Source organism: Symphodus melops, assembly GCF_947650265.1.
Source record: "Symphodus melops genome assembly, chromosome: 23".
NCBI lineage: Eukaryota > Metazoa > Chordata > Actinopteri > Labriformes > Labridae > Symphodus > Symphodus melops.
The window spans coordinates 3757204-3779562 of record NC_136713.1 but is presented as its reverse complement, the minus strand read 5'-3'; the positions used below and the strand labels follow the sequence as shown (position 1 = coordinate 3779562).

The 22359-nt window shown below is 44.1% G+C and overlaps 2 protein-coding genes across 2 annotated transcripts; both read left to right on the top strand.

Moving 5' to 3' along the window:
* Nucleotides 1-3878: 3878 nt before the first annotated feature.
* On the top strand, nt 3879-5522 carry LOC306819032 (ADP-ribosylation factor-like protein 4C). Its single transcript, XM_079336803.1, has one exon. The coding sequence runs from the start codon at nt 4494-4496 to the stop codon at nt 5076-5078; it is 585 nt and encodes a 194-aa protein (XP_079192929.1). The 5' UTR covers nt 3879-4493; the 3' UTR covers nt 5079-5522.
* A 6371-nt stretch (nt 5523-11893) lies between these two features.
* On the top strand, nt 11894-22056 carry aox6 (aldehyde oxidase 6). Its single transcript, XM_079336774.1, has 35 exons — nt 11894-12074; nt 12762-12819; nt 12936-13032; nt 13760-13868; nt 14183-14309; nt 14464-14525; nt 14663-14734; nt 14845-14925; nt 15011-15155; nt 15311-15403; nt 15479-15630; nt 15815-15908; nt 15987-16096; nt 16209-16393; nt 16474-16636; nt 16708-16785; nt 16879-17048; nt 17135-17261; nt 17424-17546; nt 17677-17773; nt 17874-17998; nt 18367-18500; nt 18590-18677; nt 18756-18842; nt 18925-19116; nt 19303-19530; nt 19644-19739; nt 19946-20074; nt 20168-20242; nt 20317-20369; nt 20441-20555; nt 20629-20694; nt 20864-21052; nt 21144-21311; nt 21541-22056. The coding sequence occupies exons 1-35, from the start codon at nt 12021-12023 to the stop codon at nt 21589-21591; spliced, it is 3993 nt and encodes a 1330-aa protein (XP_079192900.1). The 5' UTR covers nt 11894-12020; the 3' UTR covers nt 21592-22056.
* The last annotated feature ends 303 nt before the right edge of the window (nt 22057-22359 follow it).

Here is a 22359-nt window from a genome sequence, read left to right as displayed (position 1 = left end):
CACCAGGCTGATGTTCAGAGTTTCCAGCTCGTGTCTGACCTCTCTGACGTCACCGAGTCGAAGCCGAACTTGAAACATGTCGATCGATAAGTGTTTGAGTTTATATAAAGACGCACGCGGTGTTCGATTCCGCCCCGTCACGCCTTCAGGGAAGGCGTATCACAAAGTTTTCAGCTTTTCTTTTCTTTGGTTTCACGTGTGTTTGTGAACTCTGCAGGTTTAATCCTCCAGCTCGGTTGTGTTTCTTCGTGTTTGGTTTCCGCTGTTTCGTCTGCTGCGGCGTTCTTGTGTCCGTGTTTGGTTTCTATTTGTACTGAACGCTGGTGACGCAGCGGCGTTGGATCACCTGTGACGGGTCGCACGTCTGAAATCTGTTTCAGAGAATTTCAATAAACCTGAAACGTCGTAAAGATCATTTTGTTTGAGTTTGTTTTTTTCTGCTGATAACCTTTGACTGAAATTATTCTGATCTCATCATTCAGCTTATTTTCTCGCGTCTGCAGCCGAGACCTTCGATGAACCTGCAGCTACGACCACTTCAAACTCTTCCTTTGGTAAGACGACACGTGTGATTGTAAGCACCTGTGACCCGATGAAGACTGAGCTGAAGATTTAAATATACTCTCACAAACAAAGCAGCAATCCAACCGTTCTTTGCACCTTGGTGCCTCTGCTTCTCGTCTTTGTGCAAAGACTCAAAAAGCATCTTGAACCCTCGCCGTCTGCGTCCTCCAGGGTGACATTCATCTCCTCCTCTGAGTCCCGACGCACGTTAGCACGCGGCCGACCGATGATTTCCACCTCCGTGAGTTTGCAGATCACGTCTGGACTGGGCTTCTTTCTGCACAAGAGCGTTCATGAAATGTTTTCCACCGCAGATTCCTTTGTGTAAACACACACACACACACACACACACACACACAGAAAATATCCGAATGTCACACATGAATGCACAAACTATCGTATGTGCTAATGCATGCACAAACATCACGCATGACTGCACAGAAAAAATCCCTCTCCCTTTGCTCTCTTTCCCAGCAAGACACTGTCCTTTACACACACACACACACACACACACACACACACACACACACACACACAGACAGTTCAATGTGCTTTAATTAAAGCAGATAATTATTCAGCCTCAGAGGACAGGCCACCTTGACAGAGTCGTCCTTTGCTTCTCGATGAGTAACCCTCCACATTCCTGCCCGTCTCCGGGAAACGACATGAGACCCGGATTTAAAAGTGAATGTTTCACAGTGAGCGAGGCGATAAAACTCCCTCTTTAGTCAGATTTTATGAACAAGCTTTTCAAAGTGGAGTGTATAAATCGCCTCACGCTGAGAGGAATAGTGACGAAGCTGTCTAACCTGGAGTCTCTGCAGGCAGTGTTCTCATCACCTCGGTTTTATTTTTTAGCAGAATGCACCACGTCTCAAAATCGGAGTGCACGGTCTTAACAGGTTCAACGAGTCAGTTTGAGGCTACTCTGGCCTACGATCGGAGCATCCCAGGTATTCTTGTGCTCATCGTCCACGACATCAGACAAACGAGAGGAACTCGTCGATGTTGCACGCTCCTCTGTCCTGTGTGAATTCAGATAAAAAATTAGCCGTCCTCGTCGTGCTTTTGAAAATGCGAGGCAGGCGGTGAGATGAAAAGCTTCTGGGCGAGCCGTCGGCTCTGTTTCATCCCACCGAGGATGAGCAGAAAGAGACCAGGTGGGGCGGCCTTCACCTGGTGAATCTGCAGGATGTAAAGAGCTCTTCAAAGACCAACAAATAAAACTCTGATATCTGCTTTTCTTTAATCTCATACTGCTTTTTCTTCTTCTATTTTATTACATGTCTCAGGTAAATATTGTACTTTGAACGCCTATCTGGCACTTTGTTTACCTTTTGAGATGTGATTTCCAGGTTTGGTGTTTTTGAATGTTTTTCTGATGATGTGACGTTAGGATCAGAGGTTGTTTTCATTGAATCCTCCCCTCTCCTCTGCAGCCAATTAAAGAACACGTTTTGTTTCCTCTAACCTTCGTCCACATCTGTTAGCGTCTGTCGTCTGTTACCAGAGGAACTGAGGAATAAATTAGAGCAGAAGCAGTGAAGGAGCCTCGTGTTTTATGGATGAGGAGACACTCCGGTGACTCAGCCTTGTTTGAGCCAGAGAGGTGTGTGTGCATGTTTACAGCCTTTGTTTTATTGATCTCACACAGTCATTAGAGAGGAGATCGATGGGGGAGGAGGACGAAGGGATCAATTAAGAGCGCTTTGATGACTCAGGTTGTGTCGTCGCCTGTTTGTGTGTGTTCAGAGGCCGCTCTTCCCTTTGTCTCGTCTTGTTACCTCTAATGCTTCATTTATTCTGCTGATTAGGGCCCGTTGCGGGTTTAATTTGTGTGCAGTTTGGTGAGGTCTACAAAGTAAATCTGCTAATAAAACTGGAGCTGCAGAGGCTGTGAGACGTGCAGGAAGTAGAAAAGGGTAAACAAATAAGAATTCTCTTTGTTCCTATGGTTCCACGTTCACTTACAGATTGGTGCATGCTTTTTTTGCAGTTCAACATGAAGAAGAAAGGAGCCGTCTGATTGGTTGATTTGTTCTGCCAGCTCTGGAGGAAACTACAAGAAAACAATTTTTCCTGCAAATGTGAGGGATGCAAGTTGCAGACTGACTGCTCCAAACATGGATCGGCTCTGACTGCATAAAGGGCTGCCACATAAAAGAAAGTTCAGGAGAAAATCATATTAACAGGATGTTGAACTGCAGTCAGACTTTCTTTCAATGTTTTTATTTTAAAGTGTCAGAAGTTTCTGGACATGTTTTCTTGTTTGTTTTCGTCCACGCAGCCATCGATGATCCAGTTAAGGCGTTAGAGGCTATTTGTCCGTCAGAGTGAAACAAACCAGACGTGTTAATTGGCTCTGTGTCGTGCCTGGAAGGAGTGTTACAAATCGATTTAAAGTACAGACTCTCCTCCGACGCAATGCCAGGCAGAAAATGGAGGGAGGTGATGAAAAAGGTCAGTGATCTTCTCAAATGAAAGTTCAGTGAGATGATCTTTCTCCTTCAATTCTGCTGCAGAGAAATCATTCAACTCTGTCACCTCCTGTTCCAAAACAGTTGTCTGATCTAACAAGCAGCTGTCAATCAAACCTGGTGTGACCACGCCCCCAACAGGCCTGATCAGGGTAAGTTCATGTGTTGCAAGGTTGCAAACCTTTTTTATCTGTTTGCAAACTGTTGCACCTCGAACCTTTTGCTCGGCGCTCACACGTCTCGTCTGTTATGCAAAATTTAGAAATCCTTAAAAATCAAATTTTGGGTTAGTTTCGACAAAAAGCATGATCATATATACATAAGCATCTTTATGAAGAGACTCAGGAGACATACAGAGCTATGAAACGAAGTGCAGGCCTCTGGGAGACTTGGACAAGGAGTAAACAGGGACAGAAACATCTTTCAGGAGGCAGTAGCTTCTCTTTGTACCAAGTCAATTCATCATGTCGTTGTTTTTATTCCTAATTCACCAAAGTCGCCTCAAAAACTGAAACCTTTGAAACTCAAAACCTTCACCACTACTTTCCTCTGACTGATGTGAAATGTTTTGCTGCCATCTAGTGGAATAAATGATAAATTCAGCATCAGCATGTGTGCCATGTTTAAGGAACATGCAGCTCAGGAGGAATGCATGGATTATCTGGGTAGTGCACAGGAAGTAGACGTTCATGTTAAATTCAAAGAAGAATAAAAAACAAGTATCAGAATAAATAAAAATAAATCTGAGCATCCTCTGTATTTATAAGAATTTAAATCTTTAGTATATATTTACTATAGTCGCTTCACTTATACTCTCAGGAAATAAGTGGCCTCCACTTACAGTGTCAGTTCTCATATTTCACCACTAGGTGTCAGACTTACTGCAGCTCTGACAGCAAAGTGCGCAGAGGAAACTCAAAAACCACCACCTGAATAAACTTCCTTCAGAATAAGACTCCTCTACTTCACTACGGGTTTGTTTGCTAGAAGAGGCTCTTATTTTGTAGGCTAGACCGGAAGTCTAATTTTGGTCTACTTGAACTTCATCCATTTTTCATGGAGGCGTTTGGAGGCTGATCCCCGCGTCACACTCCATCACGCTGTGAGTTACTACATGAAGGGGACACATTGATGCAGAGGCATGATGTGACATTCAGCCGTGCGTAATTTGCGCGTTTGGACAGCTCTGCGCGCGGTAAAAGCACCGACGCACGTGCAATGATTTGACTGTTTGTGGACACACGGGTGCTGCTGGACTGAGTCCAGGAGGAGGAGGATGCTGCGGCGTGTCTGGCTACCGGAGTGCCTCCGCGCAACGAGGGGCTGCGCCCTGCACAGCTGCTGAGGCGCGGATCAGAGGTGTCTGCGCGTTTATGGATCCCTCCTGGGACATTTAAGCGTCTCTTGCGGTGATATCAGGGCTGTGGGAGTCCTTCCTTCCCGAGCTGCAAGATGGGGAACAGTTTCACCAATCTGGGTGCCTTTCAGTCTTTGCACATTGTTATGCTCGGTTTGGACTCTGCGGGTAAAACCACCGTGCTCTACCGGCTCAAATTTAACGAGTTCGTCAACACTGTGCCAACCATCGGCTTCAACACGGAGCGGATCCGGCTCGGCGGCGCGGGGGCCTCCCGGGGCATCAGCTGCCACTTCTGGGACGTGGGGGGTCAGGAGAAGCTGCGGCCCCTGTGGAAGCCCTACAGTCGCTGCACGGACGGGATCGTGTACGTGGTGGACTCCGTGGACGCAGAGAGGCTCGAGGAGGCCCGGACCGAGCTGCACAAGATCACGCGCTTCTCGGAGAACCAGGGGACCCCTCTGCTGGTCATCGCCAACAAACAGGACCTGCCGCGCGCGCTGGATGTGGAGGAGATCGAGAGACAGCTGGCCCTGGCCGAGCTGAGCCCCTCCACCCCGTACCACGTCCAACCAGCCTGCGCCATCATCGGAGAGGGGCTGCACGAGGGCATGGACAAACTGTATGAGATGATCGTGAAGAGGAGGAAGAGCCTGAAACAGAAGAAGAAGAGGCAGTGACTCAGACGGACACAACCAGAATGGACTTATCTCTACAGACACTCTGCAAGTCTCCATATATATATATTTATAGTGCTGCGACATGAGATAACAAATATTATCATTAGATTCTATATATGAATGTTAAATAAGGGGCAGATAACTTGCCTGATATCCTTTTACAAACATTTTTTTTCTTGCAGTGGAACATCCAAGTAATCCTAAAATATAAATATGAACGCCATAAAACCAGTCATATGAAGGGTAAACGTCAGGGTAAAGTATTGATCATTAATCAGACTGTTTGTAAAGAGAGTGGGTCTCCTGGCAGAGCTCCCTGAAGCTGCGTGTTGTTGTGCTGTGCACACACTGTTGATATGAGATGCTGCTGTGTTACACCAAAGATGATTCCCCCGAGTCGACACCTCCATATCCTCCATCCTTTTATTCTTGTGTTCCTCTAATACCCCCTTCTGTTTTTCCAGGATTTGGAATAATGTCCGACGTGATGCTGTTCTTAGTGATTATACAGGGAAACTTTATGTGGTCTTCGATGAATTGACGCCTTTGACGCATGTTCAGATTGCACTTTGAGATTCAGAGAAACCATCCTTTATCAAACATCCTCCAGACGCGTCATTGGAGGATTTTCAAGCTCCGCGGACTGAGTTTCTGCCCGATTGTGACTGTTACACTTTATCTTTTTCAGCCTTAAATGTTCATGTAGCTCTCTGTTTGAATCCTCGGTTCTCACTTTGTCAGGTTGAGTTTGTAGCTGCACAAACGATGGTGAGTGGCTGCAGAAAGACTTTCCATAGTTTTACCCTCAGAGAGAGAATCGCTGCACGATTAAATGTAGCAACAGTTATATCTTCATGCACACATAAAAGAGGAAGAAGTAGTTTTATCTCATTATAAGACTTATAGCAAATTTAGGAACAAAGGAATGTGCACACGACCTGGAAGAAGGTGTTTTTCCTCGCTGACTTCCAAAATAATCACACACAGTCATCTGCGTAGAGACAGAGCCGACAGAAATCCCAGAAAAGAAATCAAACTCAATACAATATAAAACTTAATCGTCCCCCAGGGGGACATTTGTTGTGACAGCTTTGGTCGGACCGGATGGCAGAAAAGAAAAGAGCGAAATGATATGCGTACGTCCTTTGAATTCAGCGTTTAGTCTGGACTGACCGGACTGTTGAATGTTTTTATGGACTGTTGTTAAATGAGACGTTCTTTTAAAAACAGAAAAAAAGAAAACCAGGGTTGAATTTTGTCGCCTCAGCTCAGATTTAAATAACTGATTTGTTTTTCCTTAAGGTTAATTTCAAGATCATTAAACATCTGAGAATGCAACGTGCCATACATGTAATAACCACAAGGGGGCGTTCCTGAGTTTCAGTTGGTGGTCTAAATATGATTTAGCATCCTCCTCCTGCAGAAATCAGTGGAGCTGTTTATCGTTGCATGTCAGCCTCTAACATCAGACGATGTAGATTAAACCTGAGTGGAGTTACAGCCAAGAAACAGCGAGACCAAACGATGTACCACGTGCTGGGATGGAATAAAAGTATTTTTGGGATTAAACTCTTTGTAACTGAAGTCGAGTGTCGTCTGGTTTGTGAAGCTCTAATCTGAGAGGGAGATTCAAAACAAGAGTGCATCGTGTTGTCACTTCCTGTTTACTGTGATTTATTTCTCTTCATGCTGGAACTTCCTGAAACTGTAACTCAGACAAATGTCAGATAATCTGCAAAATAATCAGCCAGCAGCGTCCTTTATTTATGTCTTTCCAACCCTGGCTTTATGTCATACAGTCGGCCATCTTTTATTTCTACGCCCCCATGGCTCTTGATGTCAGTGGTGTGTCTGTGACTTCCTGTATCCTGGAGCCAGCCTCAAGTGGACACTGGAGGAACAGCAGGATCGTACACTTATAAATGCAGACTGAAGGTTGCATGCTCGGCACAAACTCATCATTTGTCGTCCGAATGGTGTCTCAAACAATTTTTCAAACTTTATGATTGATGACATGAAAAGACGAGAAACCTACATGAAGTGTAATCATGCAGTGACATGTTGAGGTGTGGCTTTATTGATAGATAGATAGATAGATAGATAGATAGATAGATAGATAGATAGATAGATAGATAGATAGATAGATAGATAGATAGATAGATAGATACTTTATTGATCCCGAGGGAAATTCAAGGCATCCAGTAGCAGTATACAGACAGGCAGGACACAAGACATTAGTTACAATACACCCCCCCCCCCCCCCCCCCCCCTCTGTATACAAAATCCCCCAAACAAGATTTAGCAGCCCCTATGTGACTAAGAATAAACATAATTATATGTTAAACCTGTGCAGTTAGCATTAGCAATTAGACTTAAAACTTATATAGCATAATGTACATAACCTGTGAGGAGAGAAAAACATGTGCTGGTTAAAAGAGACCTGTAAACAGTTAAAGTTCTGTTATTGTTATTGTTCTGTAAATGAAGTTAAAGTACGGCTTTCCAGGACACAAATACATGTAAAGTAGATGTTCTCCTCCTCGTTGTTTACATGTCTGTCTCTGCAGCCATATTTACCTCTCTGCACTCTTTGTGTTCTCTCCAGTTTGTGTAACTCGGAGCGCCTGTTGAGTAATCTCTGATGAAGAAACTGCTGTCGTCCTTTTGCCTTTTTTGTCTTCCTGAAATAAGATTTAATCTCTCCTCTGGGACGACTTGTTTGCTGATGTAAATCAAAACTTCTGCTTCCGTAGCTCGTACACAAAAGGTCACCGAGTCGAGTTCTGCCAGCATGAGAATCAAGTTTAATGCAAACACAGAAACATGTTCAGCTTTGATTGGATCCCAGAGGGCTCGACAGACGTCTGATAAGAGGACAAATAATTGTCCTTTCACTCCCCTGTCTAAAAGTAGCACAGATGTAGCTTTCACACTAGGCCGTGAAGGTTTCTGATCTAAGACTGAACGCTTCACTCTCGCTCATTTTCAGATCAGAAGGTAAAGTCAGAAAGTTTCCCTTCAAATGAAACCTGCGAGTCTGTGAATCAGAGACTTCAGACCTCAGCCGCTGCTGGAGAAATCTCTGAGTTGTGGTTTTATTGATCTCCAGCAGAACAGATATTCTCTGATGTGATCGTTTTGTTTCTCCTCCACACAGCCAAGTTTCTGTTCCCAAACCTCGGCCAGTTTAATCTCACAGCTTCAGTAAAACATCTGTGTGTCTCGGAGGACGCCGGTTACCTTCCTCCTTTTCAAACTGCTGACGGAGCACTCGCAGGTTTCTGCTGTTTCTTTGTCTCTTTACCTCCGTCGTCTCTGTGTGCTTGTGTGGGAGGCGTGAACGGGATTTGGTGTTTTTATCTGCGTGATGATAATCCTTCACACTTTAGCGTTTCTGCTGATCGTGCAGGAGCTCTGAAAACCAAAGAATGAGAGCGACGTCGACATGCTTTGAATCCATTTGGCTGTTTGGACGGAGCTGAATGTGCACAGCTGAGATTATTCCATGTTTTGTTTTTTTGAGGAAGTTTGGACTTTTGTTGACTGGAAAGTTGCACATCGAAAATATTGTACAACAGAATGACAAGTGTTCTTGTTACTCCTTGTGTCTGACAGGGAGAGGAGGTGCATGTGAGAGGGGGTCAGGCGTTAAAAATCTGTTCAAAGTTGTTTTAGTTTGTGGAAGAAATACACCGACACAAACATTGTCTGCTCTGCAGAAAACAGATCCACATATCAGGCGACACGTTTCTACATCAGTGCATCGGTTTCAGACCCTGAACGTCTCCTGCTCAGCTCCATGGATCAGAGACTTCTTCACATTCAAATGTAAATTCCCTGTGTGGCACACACGGCTCCAGTTGGCTCTCAATACTCCGTGGACTCCTTCACACACACACACACACACACACACACTCTCTCTCTCTCTCTCTCAGCACTGCGAGCCGGTTCAGACGGAGGCTAATCTGGCTGTTTCCCACGGCGTCGAGGTGAACCCAGAGTCAGCTGTGACGTCAGCTCGTCATCATTTTAATCACAGAGACAGAGAAACAGCTCGACGTCATTTCAAATCAAATCAAAGGTTACAAGCTGAAATGTTTGACTGATATTCTGGGATGTGGAAACTAAAGTCTAGATGTGAGCTTTGTTGTGATACATCTGATGGTTTCGGTTGAAGTCACAGAAGATGCAACATGGGGAAAAGAAACAAAGATATATTTCTGTCTTTTTTAAAACACTAAAATCTGCCCTCAGTTTTCAGCAGCCGTCACCAAACCGACTCTTTCCGATCACTCTGAACATTTCCCCTCATGTTTTCAGGCTCTAACCACAGAGTGACTGTAAGTGGTACTTTCCTCACTCTGCGTTTTATGAACCTGTGATTATCGAGGAATCATCTCCCACCAAACATCAAATGTGTCCGCCCGTCCGCTCTGCAGGGTTTCAGTTTGACAAACTTTACAAATTAAACAAAAACAGTCTCGTGTGATTCTATGAGGCCGAAATGCACAACGGGAAATTTTATTCAGAGTTTAAGTACGGAGCTTTTAAATCCTGAAAGACGGAGAGAGAAGTCAGAAAGGCAACGTGTCGTCTGCAAAACATGAACAAACCGATGAGGAGGAGGTCAAATCTGAGGGAAGGAAGTCAACAAGAGGAGGAGGAGATTTATCTGTCTTCTGATGATGTCAGCAGATAGTCGACGTCGAAGGATTAATGTGACCGAGGAAAACACTCTCCCACATGTTCTACTCGACCAGCAGGTCTGCGTTTGTGTTTAGGTTAAGCTCCAGCAGCGGCACAATTCAAACACATTCACGTTTTAAAGAGCACGGGACAAACGCTGCCGTGTTGCTGCTTCTTGATAATAAAGATAAAAAACTGTCAAAGTAAAAACACGACATATACGAGCTGCTACTTCTGATTTTGTCTCTCCTTTGACTCCAGCAAAACGTTTATGTCTGAGGGTAGAAACGGTTTGACCCTCAGCAGCCAGTCAAAGTCTGTGTGTGTGTGTGTGTGTGTGTGTGTGTTGGTGCTTTGACCTGTCTGCTCTTTCATAAGCTTTAAATCTCGAGCAAAAACGCAGTGATTCGTTTTAACATAACAACTTGCCCAGAGAAGAAAATAAACCTAAAATGACCTCCTCTGACCCTGAAATGTGCGTCTATTTGAACACACACACACACACACACACACACAAAAACAAATACAAAGTAAAAAAAAGTTTAAAAGTCAAACATGTTTGTTTTGTCTTTGGAGGTTTTTTACCTGTGAGGAGTTAAAGGAACCTGATACGGTGGGAAAAAGCAGAACCATGTGTGTAAATAAAGTAAATAAAGGTGAGCGTCATGCTGCTGTTTCTCACACTGTGCAGCTTCTTCAGCTTTCATATCAACACTGAAACTCTTTATTAAATGCTGCTGCGCAACAGATCTATCTAAACTTTGATTTATTGGCAGAAATTACACTAAATCTCATTTTGAACATTTGTTGAAGCTTTTAAGTGAGATATATCAGATTTGAATTTGGCCTATGTGGGCCTTTTCGCCTTTAATGGACAGGACGGCTGAAGAGAAACAAGAAATGTTGGGAGAGAGAGTGGGGGATGATGACATGCAGCAAAGGTCAGAGGCCAGATTTGAGCCCACCTCTGCTGCAATGAGGACTAAAGCCTCTGCACATGATGTATGCATCATTTCCACTAGGCTATTGTGCGTCCCATACTATAAATCCTGATGAGATGCTTGTAGAAAAAGAGGACCACAAACTGTGATGGTTTGTTTATTTATCTTTACAGAAGAAGGCTAAGCTTTCACCAAGCATGTCTGTGCCTCTCGTATGATTTATGGAAGCAGCTCATGCCCAGCTCTGAACTACAATAAACCAATAAAGATGCTTAAAACAGCAGGAAATAAGTCTTCTATTAGGTGGCGCTTCTTATCCTCAGTCCTCGTCCTTTGGCTCCCTCTAGCGGCCAGATATATGTACTGCATCCCAGGCTGTCTTACTGTACAACAACATGATAGATTATGATTAATGTGGTGATTAAAAGCTGCTTGAAACTTGACTTTGCAATACATATAAAATCACTAAAAAGCAGTGTTCTCCCCCGGGTTGAAAAATATATATATGTTGTGATGTGTTCGTTTTCTGAGAAATAAGCTCAATAAACCTAAACACGGAATGATCAGAGTTCAAGTTAATGATTATTAAAAGCACCTTGATGGCTGCACTGAGCATAAAGGTGAAGTTCTGTTTGTGATGTGAAATATAGTGTTTACCGAGGAGGAGTCATTGACTTTTATAACAGCAGAAGATGTAAAAGGTTGAATTTGAGGTCATGTAGTCAGTTTTCTTCTTCAGTTAAAGCATTGAGAGTTAAATGGAATTGTCTTTCATCATTTTAAATGTTGCAGTTAAATTATTTTTTTTCTTTTCAATAAAAATGAAGGTTGTTTTTGTTTTAAGCATTAAACAGGTCAGATAAGGTCAAAAGTGGACGATTTCTTCATCAAGTCAAACAGCGGCAGCAGTGTGGGACAGGATGTTGTATCCAAACATGAACTCATATTTCTTTTTCTAAATATTAAAAGACAACAATTTAAAAAGTCACCAGAAAGCTTAAAAAGTAGCCTTGCCATCCTGAAATGTTGTTAAATAAAATCTTGTTCGAAATGATAAGATTATTTCACAGTCACAAATTATTTTTATTCATTTTAATTGATTTAATTTAATGAATGTTAATTCATTACTTAATCAAAGAACCATTTTTTTTATTATTGTTTGATTGATTGATGAAGCGAATAATTTCATATTTTGTGTCGTGGTCATTCAAATTTCTATTAAAATATTTTGTTTTGAAAGTCTCAAACGGAAGTGCTACATAATTATTCAGACTTTATATTTTTTTGTGCAAAAACTTTCACTGTCGATTGAAACATGTCGTCCAGACGGGACGGAGATACTTTGTGCTTCTTTATTAACGGGAAAAAGGTAAATGTAACAAACCGTTACTTTTTTTTTTAACCGTTGATCGTTTTGAAGCTAGCTTTAGCTTTAGCTTTTTATTTTTTTAACGCTAACTTCCGTCAATATTAAAAGTTTTAATCTCCGAAAATTTTGTCAAAATTATTGTCATGGTTGGAAAAAAAAAATGTTTTTGGTTTGTTTGGAAATTTAAGTTCCTTAACATTGATCGAAAGCTTGTGAGAGGTGTAAGACAACATTTAGTTACCTGTCACATTTGGTGACAAGAAGTGGACTAAGAAACCTCTTACTTTGGTGAAATCTGAAAACACTAAAATATAAACTTTAAAAGAAATATGTTCTAAATATATTCTTTGTTGGAGAAAAATAATTAATCTTTTTTTGTTTTAAGTTTGACATTTTCATCTCTTATTGTATTTCATCTTATGTAGAGTTTGAATTAACTGATTATGGTTTTACAGCTGTTAACTTTAATTAGCTGTCTTGTTTTAGATGAGTGTATTTAAACTTATATCCTTTTTAATTTTTCAAAAGACACTTAACACCAAGATTGGCAGTCCTGAGTTTGTGGGTTTGGATCAGGGTTTTGACTGTCGGCAGGTAGGGGAGGGTTAGGGGTTAGTTAGTTAGTTAGTGTGGACAGTTCCTGTGAAATATTTTAGTCAGATATATTTCCTGTCTCTTTTAAAACAGGTAACAGAGAAGCATGCGGACCCTGAGACCATGCTGTTGTCCTTCCTCAGGCAGAAGTGTATCCTTCAGATCGACTTCTTCAAAAAGATCAGGCCCCTCGACTCAAACGGGAAACGAGATCATGGTTTTAATTTATGTCTTTGACTGTGTTTATCTCCTTGACTGTGACTTCAGTGAGGTTAACAGGGACTAAGTCGGGCTGTGGTGGTGGAGGATGCGGGGCGTGCACGGTTATGGTGTCCCGATACCAACCTGCAACCAAAACCATCAAGTATCCTTCATTAACACCTCAAATACACTTCTGATGCTTCTGTTTCTGAACACACCTGCAGCCACGCTTAAACATACATACACCATCTCTCACCCAGCTGGATATGTGTAACAAACAGATGTAACAGAGACTATAGAAAATCTAATTTGTTCATGGATCCCTTTTGTTTTTAAAGAGCAAATGCAAAACACTGACACACAGAGGGACTCAGATTCAACACGCAGAGTTTCTGTGGGAGCTGATGGGAATTTTTCCTCTTGGCTCCAAACCAGCTCAACATCTGTCGGAGGAGGAGGAGGAGACAGTTGAGCCTGAAAACACTCAGCCAAATGAAAAACAGCTGCAGGTTTCAGACTGCAAACTAAATTCTGTCTCTAAAGTGTGCTGCAAGAATTACTGCAGATCTCAACAGTATCAAACACAACATTATATGTGTTCAATCATAAGAACTGAGAACAGTTAAAAGTTTATGTTCTGGATGCTAAACCAGAAACAGAGAAGTGACATGTGTTTGAAAGCAGCAGAATGGATGATAGAAAGATGCAAAACGTCAACGAGATGTTTAAGGATTCCATAGAAGAAGAATCAAAAACACTGAAGTCGACAGTGATGCAAAAAAAAAAGTCAAATCAACACACGACAAGTAAAACGAAGTTTCTGCAGAGAGACACAGAATCACTCGAGGTGACACAGACGCTGTCACACCTTTCCTTCACTACACTGACAGTCATTTCGCCGCCAACGCCTGCCTGCTGCCGCTCTGCCAGCTTCACGGGGCCGCCATCACCACGGTTGAGGGCATCGGCAGCACCAAGACCCGAGTCCACCCCGTGCAGGTCGAGCGCTAACATCACGTCATTTTTAACTGAATACATCCCACTGATGTTCAAACATCATCCAGAAAGTGTTTTCAGACTTTCAGGTCGATCATTTCCTGTTTTATTTGGTTTCTTTAGAATAATGCTGAGTAAGGGGAAATAAAATGATGCATGTCGGTCAAATCAGCCAATAAAATCACCTTTTTAAATGTATTGTTCAGTAACACTTGAATCTTCTCTCTGCAGCTTCTTGTAATCTGTCCGTGCAGATATAAAAACTTTAGAAAGAAAGAAATCCACCAAACAGGAAACGTTTGATTCTGTGTTTGCAGGAGCGGATAGCGAAGGCTCACGGCTCTCAGTGCGGCTTCTGCACGCCGGGGATGGTGATGGCGATGTACGCTCTGCTGAGGAACAAACCTCAACCCAACATGGATGACATCACAGAGGCTCTGGCTGGTTTGTTCACCTGTCATGATGTTAAAACCAAAAAATAAATATAAACAAGCTCTTTTAGATGCTATTTCGTTCCTTTTTTTTGGTATTTTTTTGTAAAGTTCTGTAAGCTGTCCTGCAGCCAGCCTCGGCCTCATCGTCTGTGTTTGCTTTTCAGGGAATCTGTGTCGCTGTACTGGATATCGACCGATCGTGGACGGCTGCAGGACTTTCTGTCAGGTACAAAGATCAGCCGTGCAACGAGTTCAACAATTTAAAGAGCATCATAACTGAATCCTTTTGACTGTTTCCGACACAAAACACGTGTTTCATCAGGACCAAACAGCTGTGATCACATTTGCTTTGAATCCAAACAGGAGACAAACTGCTGCAAAGTGAACGCAAACTGCTGCCTGAATGGAGGATCTCAGACTGATGAACCTGGGCGAGTGAGTCAACTTTCTCTCTTCTTCTGTTCAAAGTCACGTAGTACTGAGTGTTAATCCTGATTATTATTCTTTGTGAAATGTCTCCTTTTATTCCTCGTAACGCTCCCCAGGAGCCGCCACAGCTGTTTGACAAAGACGAGTTTGTGTCGCTGGACCCGACGCAGGAGCTGATCTTTCCTCCTGAACTGATCGTAAGTCATCATGAATGACTTGTTTCACACACAAATCTGTTGAAGCTCATCACAGAAGCTCTTTGACCTGCGTTTCTCTCCACAGCTGATGGCAGAAAAAGAAACCCCACAGACCCTCACCTTTGACGGGGAGAGGATCAGCTGGGTGTCCCCCGTCTCTCTGGAGGAGCTGGTGCAGCTGAAGACGCTGAACCCCAAAGCTCCGCTGGTCATGGGAAACACCAACATAGGTGAGCGTGGGCGGCCCGGGTTCAAGTCCGACCTGTGAATACTGAGGGACTCTTTACTCAGCAGCCTCTACCATCAGGGTGTGAATGTGGAGGAGTGACCTTCAGCGCTTCAGAAGACGAGTCCACTGACCGTTAAACTCCACTTTGTGTTAAAGGTCCAGATATAAAGTTCAAAGGCGTCTTCCATCCTCTGATAATTTCTCCGACCCGAGTGGTGGAGCTGTTCCAGGTCTCTCACACACCGACGGGTGAGTTTGTTACGCTCCAGCGTTGGTGAATCTCAGCGGAGATGTGACAGGCTGTTGGCGGTGCTTTCTCTGCAGGTGTTTGGGTCGGAGCCGGCTGTACGCTGGCCGAGGTGCGGTCCCTCCTGGAGAAACTCGTTCCTCAGTTTCCGGAGGAGAAAACCGAACTGTTCCGCGCTCTGATACGACAGCTGGGGAACCTGGGAAGTGTGCAGATAAGAAACGTAGCTGTAAGTATTTTCAACTCCAGCTGTTCTGATATATATCTAATAAATGTGTTTTTAACTTCCTGACTCCCTCAGAAATAAAAAAAACACTCGAAGAGAAATAAGCCTCCACATGATTCAGTTTTTGATTCACATTGAACTGACATATTGGAGAATACTTCGATCTGCCTCTCTTTTTCTTCTTTAGTCTCTCGGGGGTCAAGTCATCAGTGCGTATCCAAACTCGGACCTGAACCCGGTTTTGGCTGCCGGGAGATGCAAAGTGAGCGTCATTTCAAAAAGTGAGTTCAGAGTCTTCCTCTCAGAGATGCGTTTGATTCATTCCTCCTAACAAACATGTACGTTTGTGATTCCCTCAGGAGGAAGACGAGAGGTTCCCCTGGATCAGGATTTCTTTGTGAGCTTTTGCAAAACCATCCTGAAGCCGGAGGAGATCATCGTCTCCGTCTTCATCCCCTTCACCAGAAAGGTAAAACAAATACGATGTCTGGAAGGGCTCAAATGTAAAGTTTATGATTGTGTCCGCCTTAAAACCTTAAAGGAAACAAATCAGAGATTAACGACGTAAAAATGTCCTGCAGGGCGAGTTAGTTCGAGTTTTCCGCCAGGCTCCGAGGAAGGAGACGTCCTTTGCCACGGTGACGTCAGGGATGCGAGTGTTTTTCTCGGAGGGCTCCAGAGTGGTTCATGACGTCAGCATTTACTACGGAGGGATGGGAGCGACCACCGTGAGCGCCGTCAAAACCTGCTTGGCCATCGCCGCGAGGTCAGAGTCCTCCTGCCCTGATTTCTTTTCACACCGTGTTTGTTTTTAAGCCTCTAAAAAGGATCCTGTTCCTCCATCAGGCCGTGGGACGACGAGACCCTCAGTCGGGCCTACGACGTCCTCCTGGGGGAGCTGGACCTCCCTCCGTCAGCGCCTGGAGGAAAAGTGGAATTCCGCCGCTCGTTATCGCTCAACTTCCTTTTCAAGTTCAACCTGGAGGTCCTGCAGAAGCTCAGAGAGATGGTGGGTTTATACTCTCAGATGTAATGCATGATGTAAGAGGAAAGAGGCTGACGAAGAGTTTGTATTTCCAGAACGTGATCAAAGAAGAGCTCCCCGAGAAGATCCAGCCTTTACCCCGAGACATCACGCCCGGGCTGCAGGAGTTCCAGGTCGGAAATCTGCTGTAAAAAAGTGAAATATACAAATGTAAGATTTGCTACCTGAAGGATAAATAAAGGTGACTGCTTCCTCTTCTTCTTCAGCACGTGTCAAAGGGTCAGAGCGAGCAGGACCCAGTGGGACGTCCCATCATGCATCGCTCTGCCATCAGCCAGGCGACGGGCGAGGCCGTTTACTGTGACGACATGCCGTGTACAGACGGAGAGCTCTTCCTGTCTCTGGTCACCAGCGCTCGAGCACACGCTAAAATCACGTAGGCAGAAAACACAAAGTGACAAATATCGCCGACACATTGTGAAAATGTAAATCCAAACATTTCATCTGTCTTTGCTGGCACAGCGGGCTGGACGTGAGCGAGGCTCTGAGGCTGCCCGGTGTTGTGGACGTCATCACCGCCGAAGATATTCCCGGGGTCAAAGTGCGGGAGATGTTTGGCTATCAGGAGGAGCTGTTAGCTCAGAGCGAGGTGTGTGTGCCCTGCTTTATGTTTGTGTGTACAAATATGAAAATCATCTCTGAAATGAGTTTACAAAATACAAAAAAATAAAGACAGGACAGAAAGAGAGAGAGCATTAAAACAAGCTGTCAGTCAGTATCTTTCATTTCTTCTCTTGATGTTTGCGTGCAGGTGTCGTGTGTCGGTCAGATTGTTTGTGCGGTGATCGCCGATACGAGGGAACACGCCAAACGAGGAGCTTACGGCGTGAAGATCAGCTACGAAGACTTACCCGACCCGGTGTTCACCACAGAGGTCTGAGGCTGCTGACACAAGACTCACAATCAGCTCACAATCATCCCTCTGACGTCTTAAGGCCTGTGTGTGTGTGTGTGTGTGTGTGTGTGTGTGTGTGTGTGTGTGTGTGTGTGTGTGTGTGTGACAGGAGGCCGTGGAGAAGTCGTCTTTCTACGAGCCTCGGAGGACACTCGAGAGAGGAAACGTGACTGAAGCGTTTAAAACTGTTGATCACATTTATGAAGGTACAACCATCTTCTGTATCCTGCAAAGAACTTACAAATGTTTGGACGTCACGTGTTTGTCTCGTATTTCTTCACTCACTGTTTGTGATCGTTTCCTCAGGTGAGGCCAGAATAGGCGGACAGGAACATTTCTACATGGAGACGCAGAGCATGCTGGTCGTTCCTGTGGGGGAGGAGTCAGAGTTCAACGTTTACGTCTCCACTCAGTGGCCCACGTTAACACAGGTACACACACACTTTGTGTTAACGCAAAACACAAACAAATGACCTGATCTTCAACCTGCACCGTTAACACCGGGAGGTCGTCAGACAGTTTGCTCCTTTGAATTTGGTTTTATTAGTCTGAATTTCCACCACCATTCAGTATGACTCGCTAAGCAACAGCTGCAGCTTGCACCAACAAATCCACATTGAACTTTGGTGCATCAGTGAAGTTTTCTGTAATATTCCTAAATAATAATCATTTTGATGCCAGCCAAACTTGACTACTAAAAGTTTGCAGAATAGCAGGAATCTTTGCTTCTGACAGTTTGTAAAAACCTTTGCTGTAGCTTCTGGTTCATAGCATTAATGTGGACTGATGTTTCCTGCAGGATGTAATCGCAGAGACGCTCGGCATCCCGTCCAACAGAGTCACCTGTCACGTCAAAAGGATGGGAGGAGCTTTTGGCGGGAAGGTCGTAAAAACCTCCATCCTGGCTAGTATCACGTCCGTGGCTGCTTGGAAGTGAGTCGTAGAAACGAGAAATAATATTAATGACTCAAAATCATAAATGTGACCTTCACTCATGTGCTTGTGTTAATGTTTCTCCTCAGGACCAATCGCGCAGTGCGCTGCATCCTGGAGCGAGGAGAGGACATGCTGATCACAGGAGGTCGCCACCCGGTCCTGGGAAAATACAAAGTACAAAAACAGACTTTTATTTCAGCGAGGTTTCACTCGTTTGAATGATGTTTGACGGCTTAGTGCGGTTTGTTTCAGGTGGGTTTCATGAAGGATGGAAGGATCGTGGCTGCTGATTTACAGTACTACACCAACGCCGGCAACGCGGTCGACGAGTCTCTTCTGGTTGGTCACAATCTGCCGTGTTTCACATCTAACGATCAAACTTAAAGGACAGACAGAAAATGTCGTTGTCTTCTTTTTGCAGGTTGCAGAAAAAATTGTGCTCCACATGGACAACGCCTACAACATCCCCAACCTGCGGGGCAGCTCCGTCGCCTGCAGGACCAACCTGCCCTCCAACACGGCCTTCAGGGGCTTCGGCGTCCCGCAAAGCCTCTTCTTCGTAGAGAACATGATCAACGACGTGGCCATGGTGCTGGGACGCCCTGCAGACCAGGTATGCATGTGGTGACGTTGTTGATTAAAAACAAGAAAGAACCTGACACCGTGTGACTGGGTGTTATTGTTGCAGTAGTGTCCAAACAGGCGCGGATATATTTTTCTTTTTGCTCGTGGCGTATCAGATGTTTGAAGTTCTGGTATCGTGACGACCCTCCTCTCTCGTTTTGAAATCCCTCCTCAGATTCGGGAGGTCAACATGTACAAGGGGCCGTCAGTCACCCACTACAAGTTTGAGTTCAGTCCGGAGAACATGCTGCGCTGCTGGGACGAGTGTAAGATCAAATCTAAGTACAACGCCCGCCGCACAGCCGTCGACCAGTTTAACCAGCAGAACCGCTGGAAGAAGAGAGGGCTGTCCATCATCCCCATTAAATACGGGATCGCATTCGCAGAGAGCTTCTTAAATCAGGTCAGAACTTTTTTTTAACATGAATTAGGACAATTGAAAAAGATTTTGGTTTTGATTTAATGTGTGCATGCTGGTTGTGCATGTGTGTGTGTGTGTGTGTGTGTGTGTTACAGGCTGCAGCTCTGGTTCACATCTACAAAGACGGCTCTGTTCTGGTCACTCATGGAGGGACGGAGATGGGCCAGGGGATCCACACTAAAATGCAGCAGGTTAGGTTTTATCTGTACCTGTGTATTAAAGCTATTCGTGTTACCTGCTGCTTAAATATGAACATGCAAAACAGGCATCAACAGGTTTATCTCTGGAGATATTTTGAAACACATCCCTGCAGAGCATCCTGGTGAAACCTCAAAGAAGTCAAGTGCCAAGTGTTTCTCTGAGACACACTGTTCACTCTTCTGTGTTTTTTTGCCAGGTTGCAAGTCGGGAGCTTCACATCCCACCTTCGAAGATCTACATCAGTGAAACCAGCACCAACACGGTCCCCAACACCTGCCCGTCTGCGGCCTCCTTCGGCACCGACGCCAACGGCATGGCTGTCCAGGTGAAGTCTCGTTGCGCTCCCTCTTTTACAACCAATGAAAACATTTTTGAAATCTTAAAACTAAAAGTGTTATTTTCACTTTGTTTTCCTCAGAATGCCTGCCAGACTCTGTATCAGCGACTTACGCCAATCAGGGAGAAGAACCCCAAAGGATCATGGGAGAGCTGGGTACGGCTTCACGAGAAAAGGAAATCTAACGAATCTGTAATCGTGTAAAATATGTTTTTGTGTTTTCTTCTCAGGCCAATGATGCATTTTTGGAAAAAATCAGTTTATCAGCCACCGGATTCTACAGGTAAGAAATTAACTATTTATTTTGTTATGAAATAATTGGGGTTACGATGGTCTAATCCTGTGCGTCCTCAGAGGTCCAGACCTGTACATGGACTGGGAGAAGATGGAGGGTCAGCCCTACGCATACTTCACGTTCGGAGCGTGCTGCAGCGAGGTGGAGCTGGACTGTCTGACAGGAGACTTCAGGGTCAGAAACCTCTCATCGCTCACATCGTTTAATCTGAGAAATGATCCAAATATTCAAGGTGTGTGTCTTGCAGACGGTGAGCACGGACATTGTGATGGACATCGGGAGAAGTGTGAACCCCTCGGTGGACATCGGACAGGTCAGTAAGTGTTTTAAAGAACAGAAATGCAGAAACAGGTGTGATGAAGCTTCTGTAAACGTAATTTTATTTAATTTTTAAGGGTGAAAACTTGTTTCGAGGCACACTTTGTAACATTTCTTTGTTATTTTTGTCTCTTCCACTTTTTCGCCACCTGTCCCTCTCTCAGATTGAAGGAGCGTTCACGCAGGGTTTGGGTCTCTACACGATGGAGGAGCTGAAGTTTTCCCCCTCCGGTGTGCTGTACACTCGAGGTCCGTCTCAGTATAAGATCCCTGCCGTGTGCGACGTGCCGCTTTGCTTCAACGTTCACCTTCTGTCAGACACGCACAACCCGCACGCCATCTACTCTTCCAAGGTCAGATCCACACCTTTATTTTTAGACGTTTACTCTGCTCCCTTAAATCTATTTAAAACGACTCGATCCTGATGATTGTACCGTTCTGCAGGGTATTGGAGAACCCTCCCTCTTCCTCGGCAGTTCGGTCTTCTTTGCCATCAAAGACGCGGTGGCTGCAGCACGCTCGGAGTCCGGTTTAGTCGGCCCGTTTACTCTGAACAGCCCAGCGACTCCAGAGAAGGCCTGCATGGCCTGTGCATCCCCGCTCACTCAGAAGGTAAACATACTGAGACGGAAAATAAAGCAACAAAACTCTATAAAGTTTTTGTTTTTAAAATCCGGTAGCAAAGAAAGAAGAAGCCTCATTGTGCTTCCTTAAAGATAAAGTTCTGAGTTTACTTACTGAGGAATAAAGATCACATCCAGTTGTAAGTTTATGATATATCAGCTGTTCTCTCTGTTCCTTTTAATGTTTGTTTTCTGTTGATGATGTTGTGTTGTTGCAGGTTCCAGCCAGTAAACCGGGATGTTTCAAACCGTGGGCCCTAGACATCTAAACATTTCCTGTGCTTTAATTTTCTGTTTCTTCAAAATAAAGCTGAGCTGAGTGTTAACTGACAATAAGAACAAATAAAAACAGATATTTTACTAACACCTTTATAAAACGTCTTTAATGGAAGAATGTGCCACTTCTTGATCCAGTAGATCTCGCATTATCAATTAGAGTTAATGAAGCACTATGAACGCAAGCAGCGACTAAACTTTCCTCTGTCTCGAGCTTCAATCACCTGTTGCCTGCACTGTTGTGTTAGCGTGATTGATGTGTAATGTTGCACATTCTTCCTTTAATGGAAAATGTTAACAAACAAATAAAAATATTGGATTGTGTTTATTCTTTTGTGAATGAATGAATGTGATTGAAAAATGTATAATATAACCTTAATTCACAGTTTGAGTCACTTTAATGCTTCACCTTCTGATTCATTCGCAGAATAAATGACAAAACATGAACATAAGATAAACTGTTTCTTTCTCTGTGTTTATTCAGTGGCAGCGCCTAACCTCTAAAATATCACAACAAGATCTGGAAAACGTTAAATAGTCATTCATGGTTTTTTGAACTAACACAGATTTGTGTTCTTGTTGGCCGAGGACTATCGCTCATGGATGCACCGCATGGATCACATTCCCGTCTTTCAGAGAGGAGGCCTGAAGAGCGACAAAGAGGAGTTACAGAGGAGAGAGACCCAAGAAGGTTAGGAGGTGCATGGAAGCAGGAAGGGCTGGTTAAATGGAACAGGTCTTATAGATAGATGCATACATAT

Coding starts and splice junctions, on each gene's coding strand:
- LOC306819032 (XM_079336803.1), top strand. CDS start 4,494: ATGGGGAACAGTTTCACCAATCTGGGTGCCTTTCAGTCTTTGCACATT.
- aox6 (XM_079336774.1), top strand. CDS start 12,021: ATGTCGTCCAGACGGGACGGAGATACTTTGTGCTTCTTTATTAACGGG. Junction 15,631..15,814: donor TGCAGATAAGAAACGTAGCT/GTAAGTATTTTC, acceptor TTTCTTCTTTAG/TCTCTCGGGGGTCAAGTCAT. Junction 17,049..17,134: donor CGAGCACACGCTAAAATCAC/GTAGGCAGAAAA, acceptor TTGCTGGCACAG/CGGGCTGGACGTGAGCGAGG.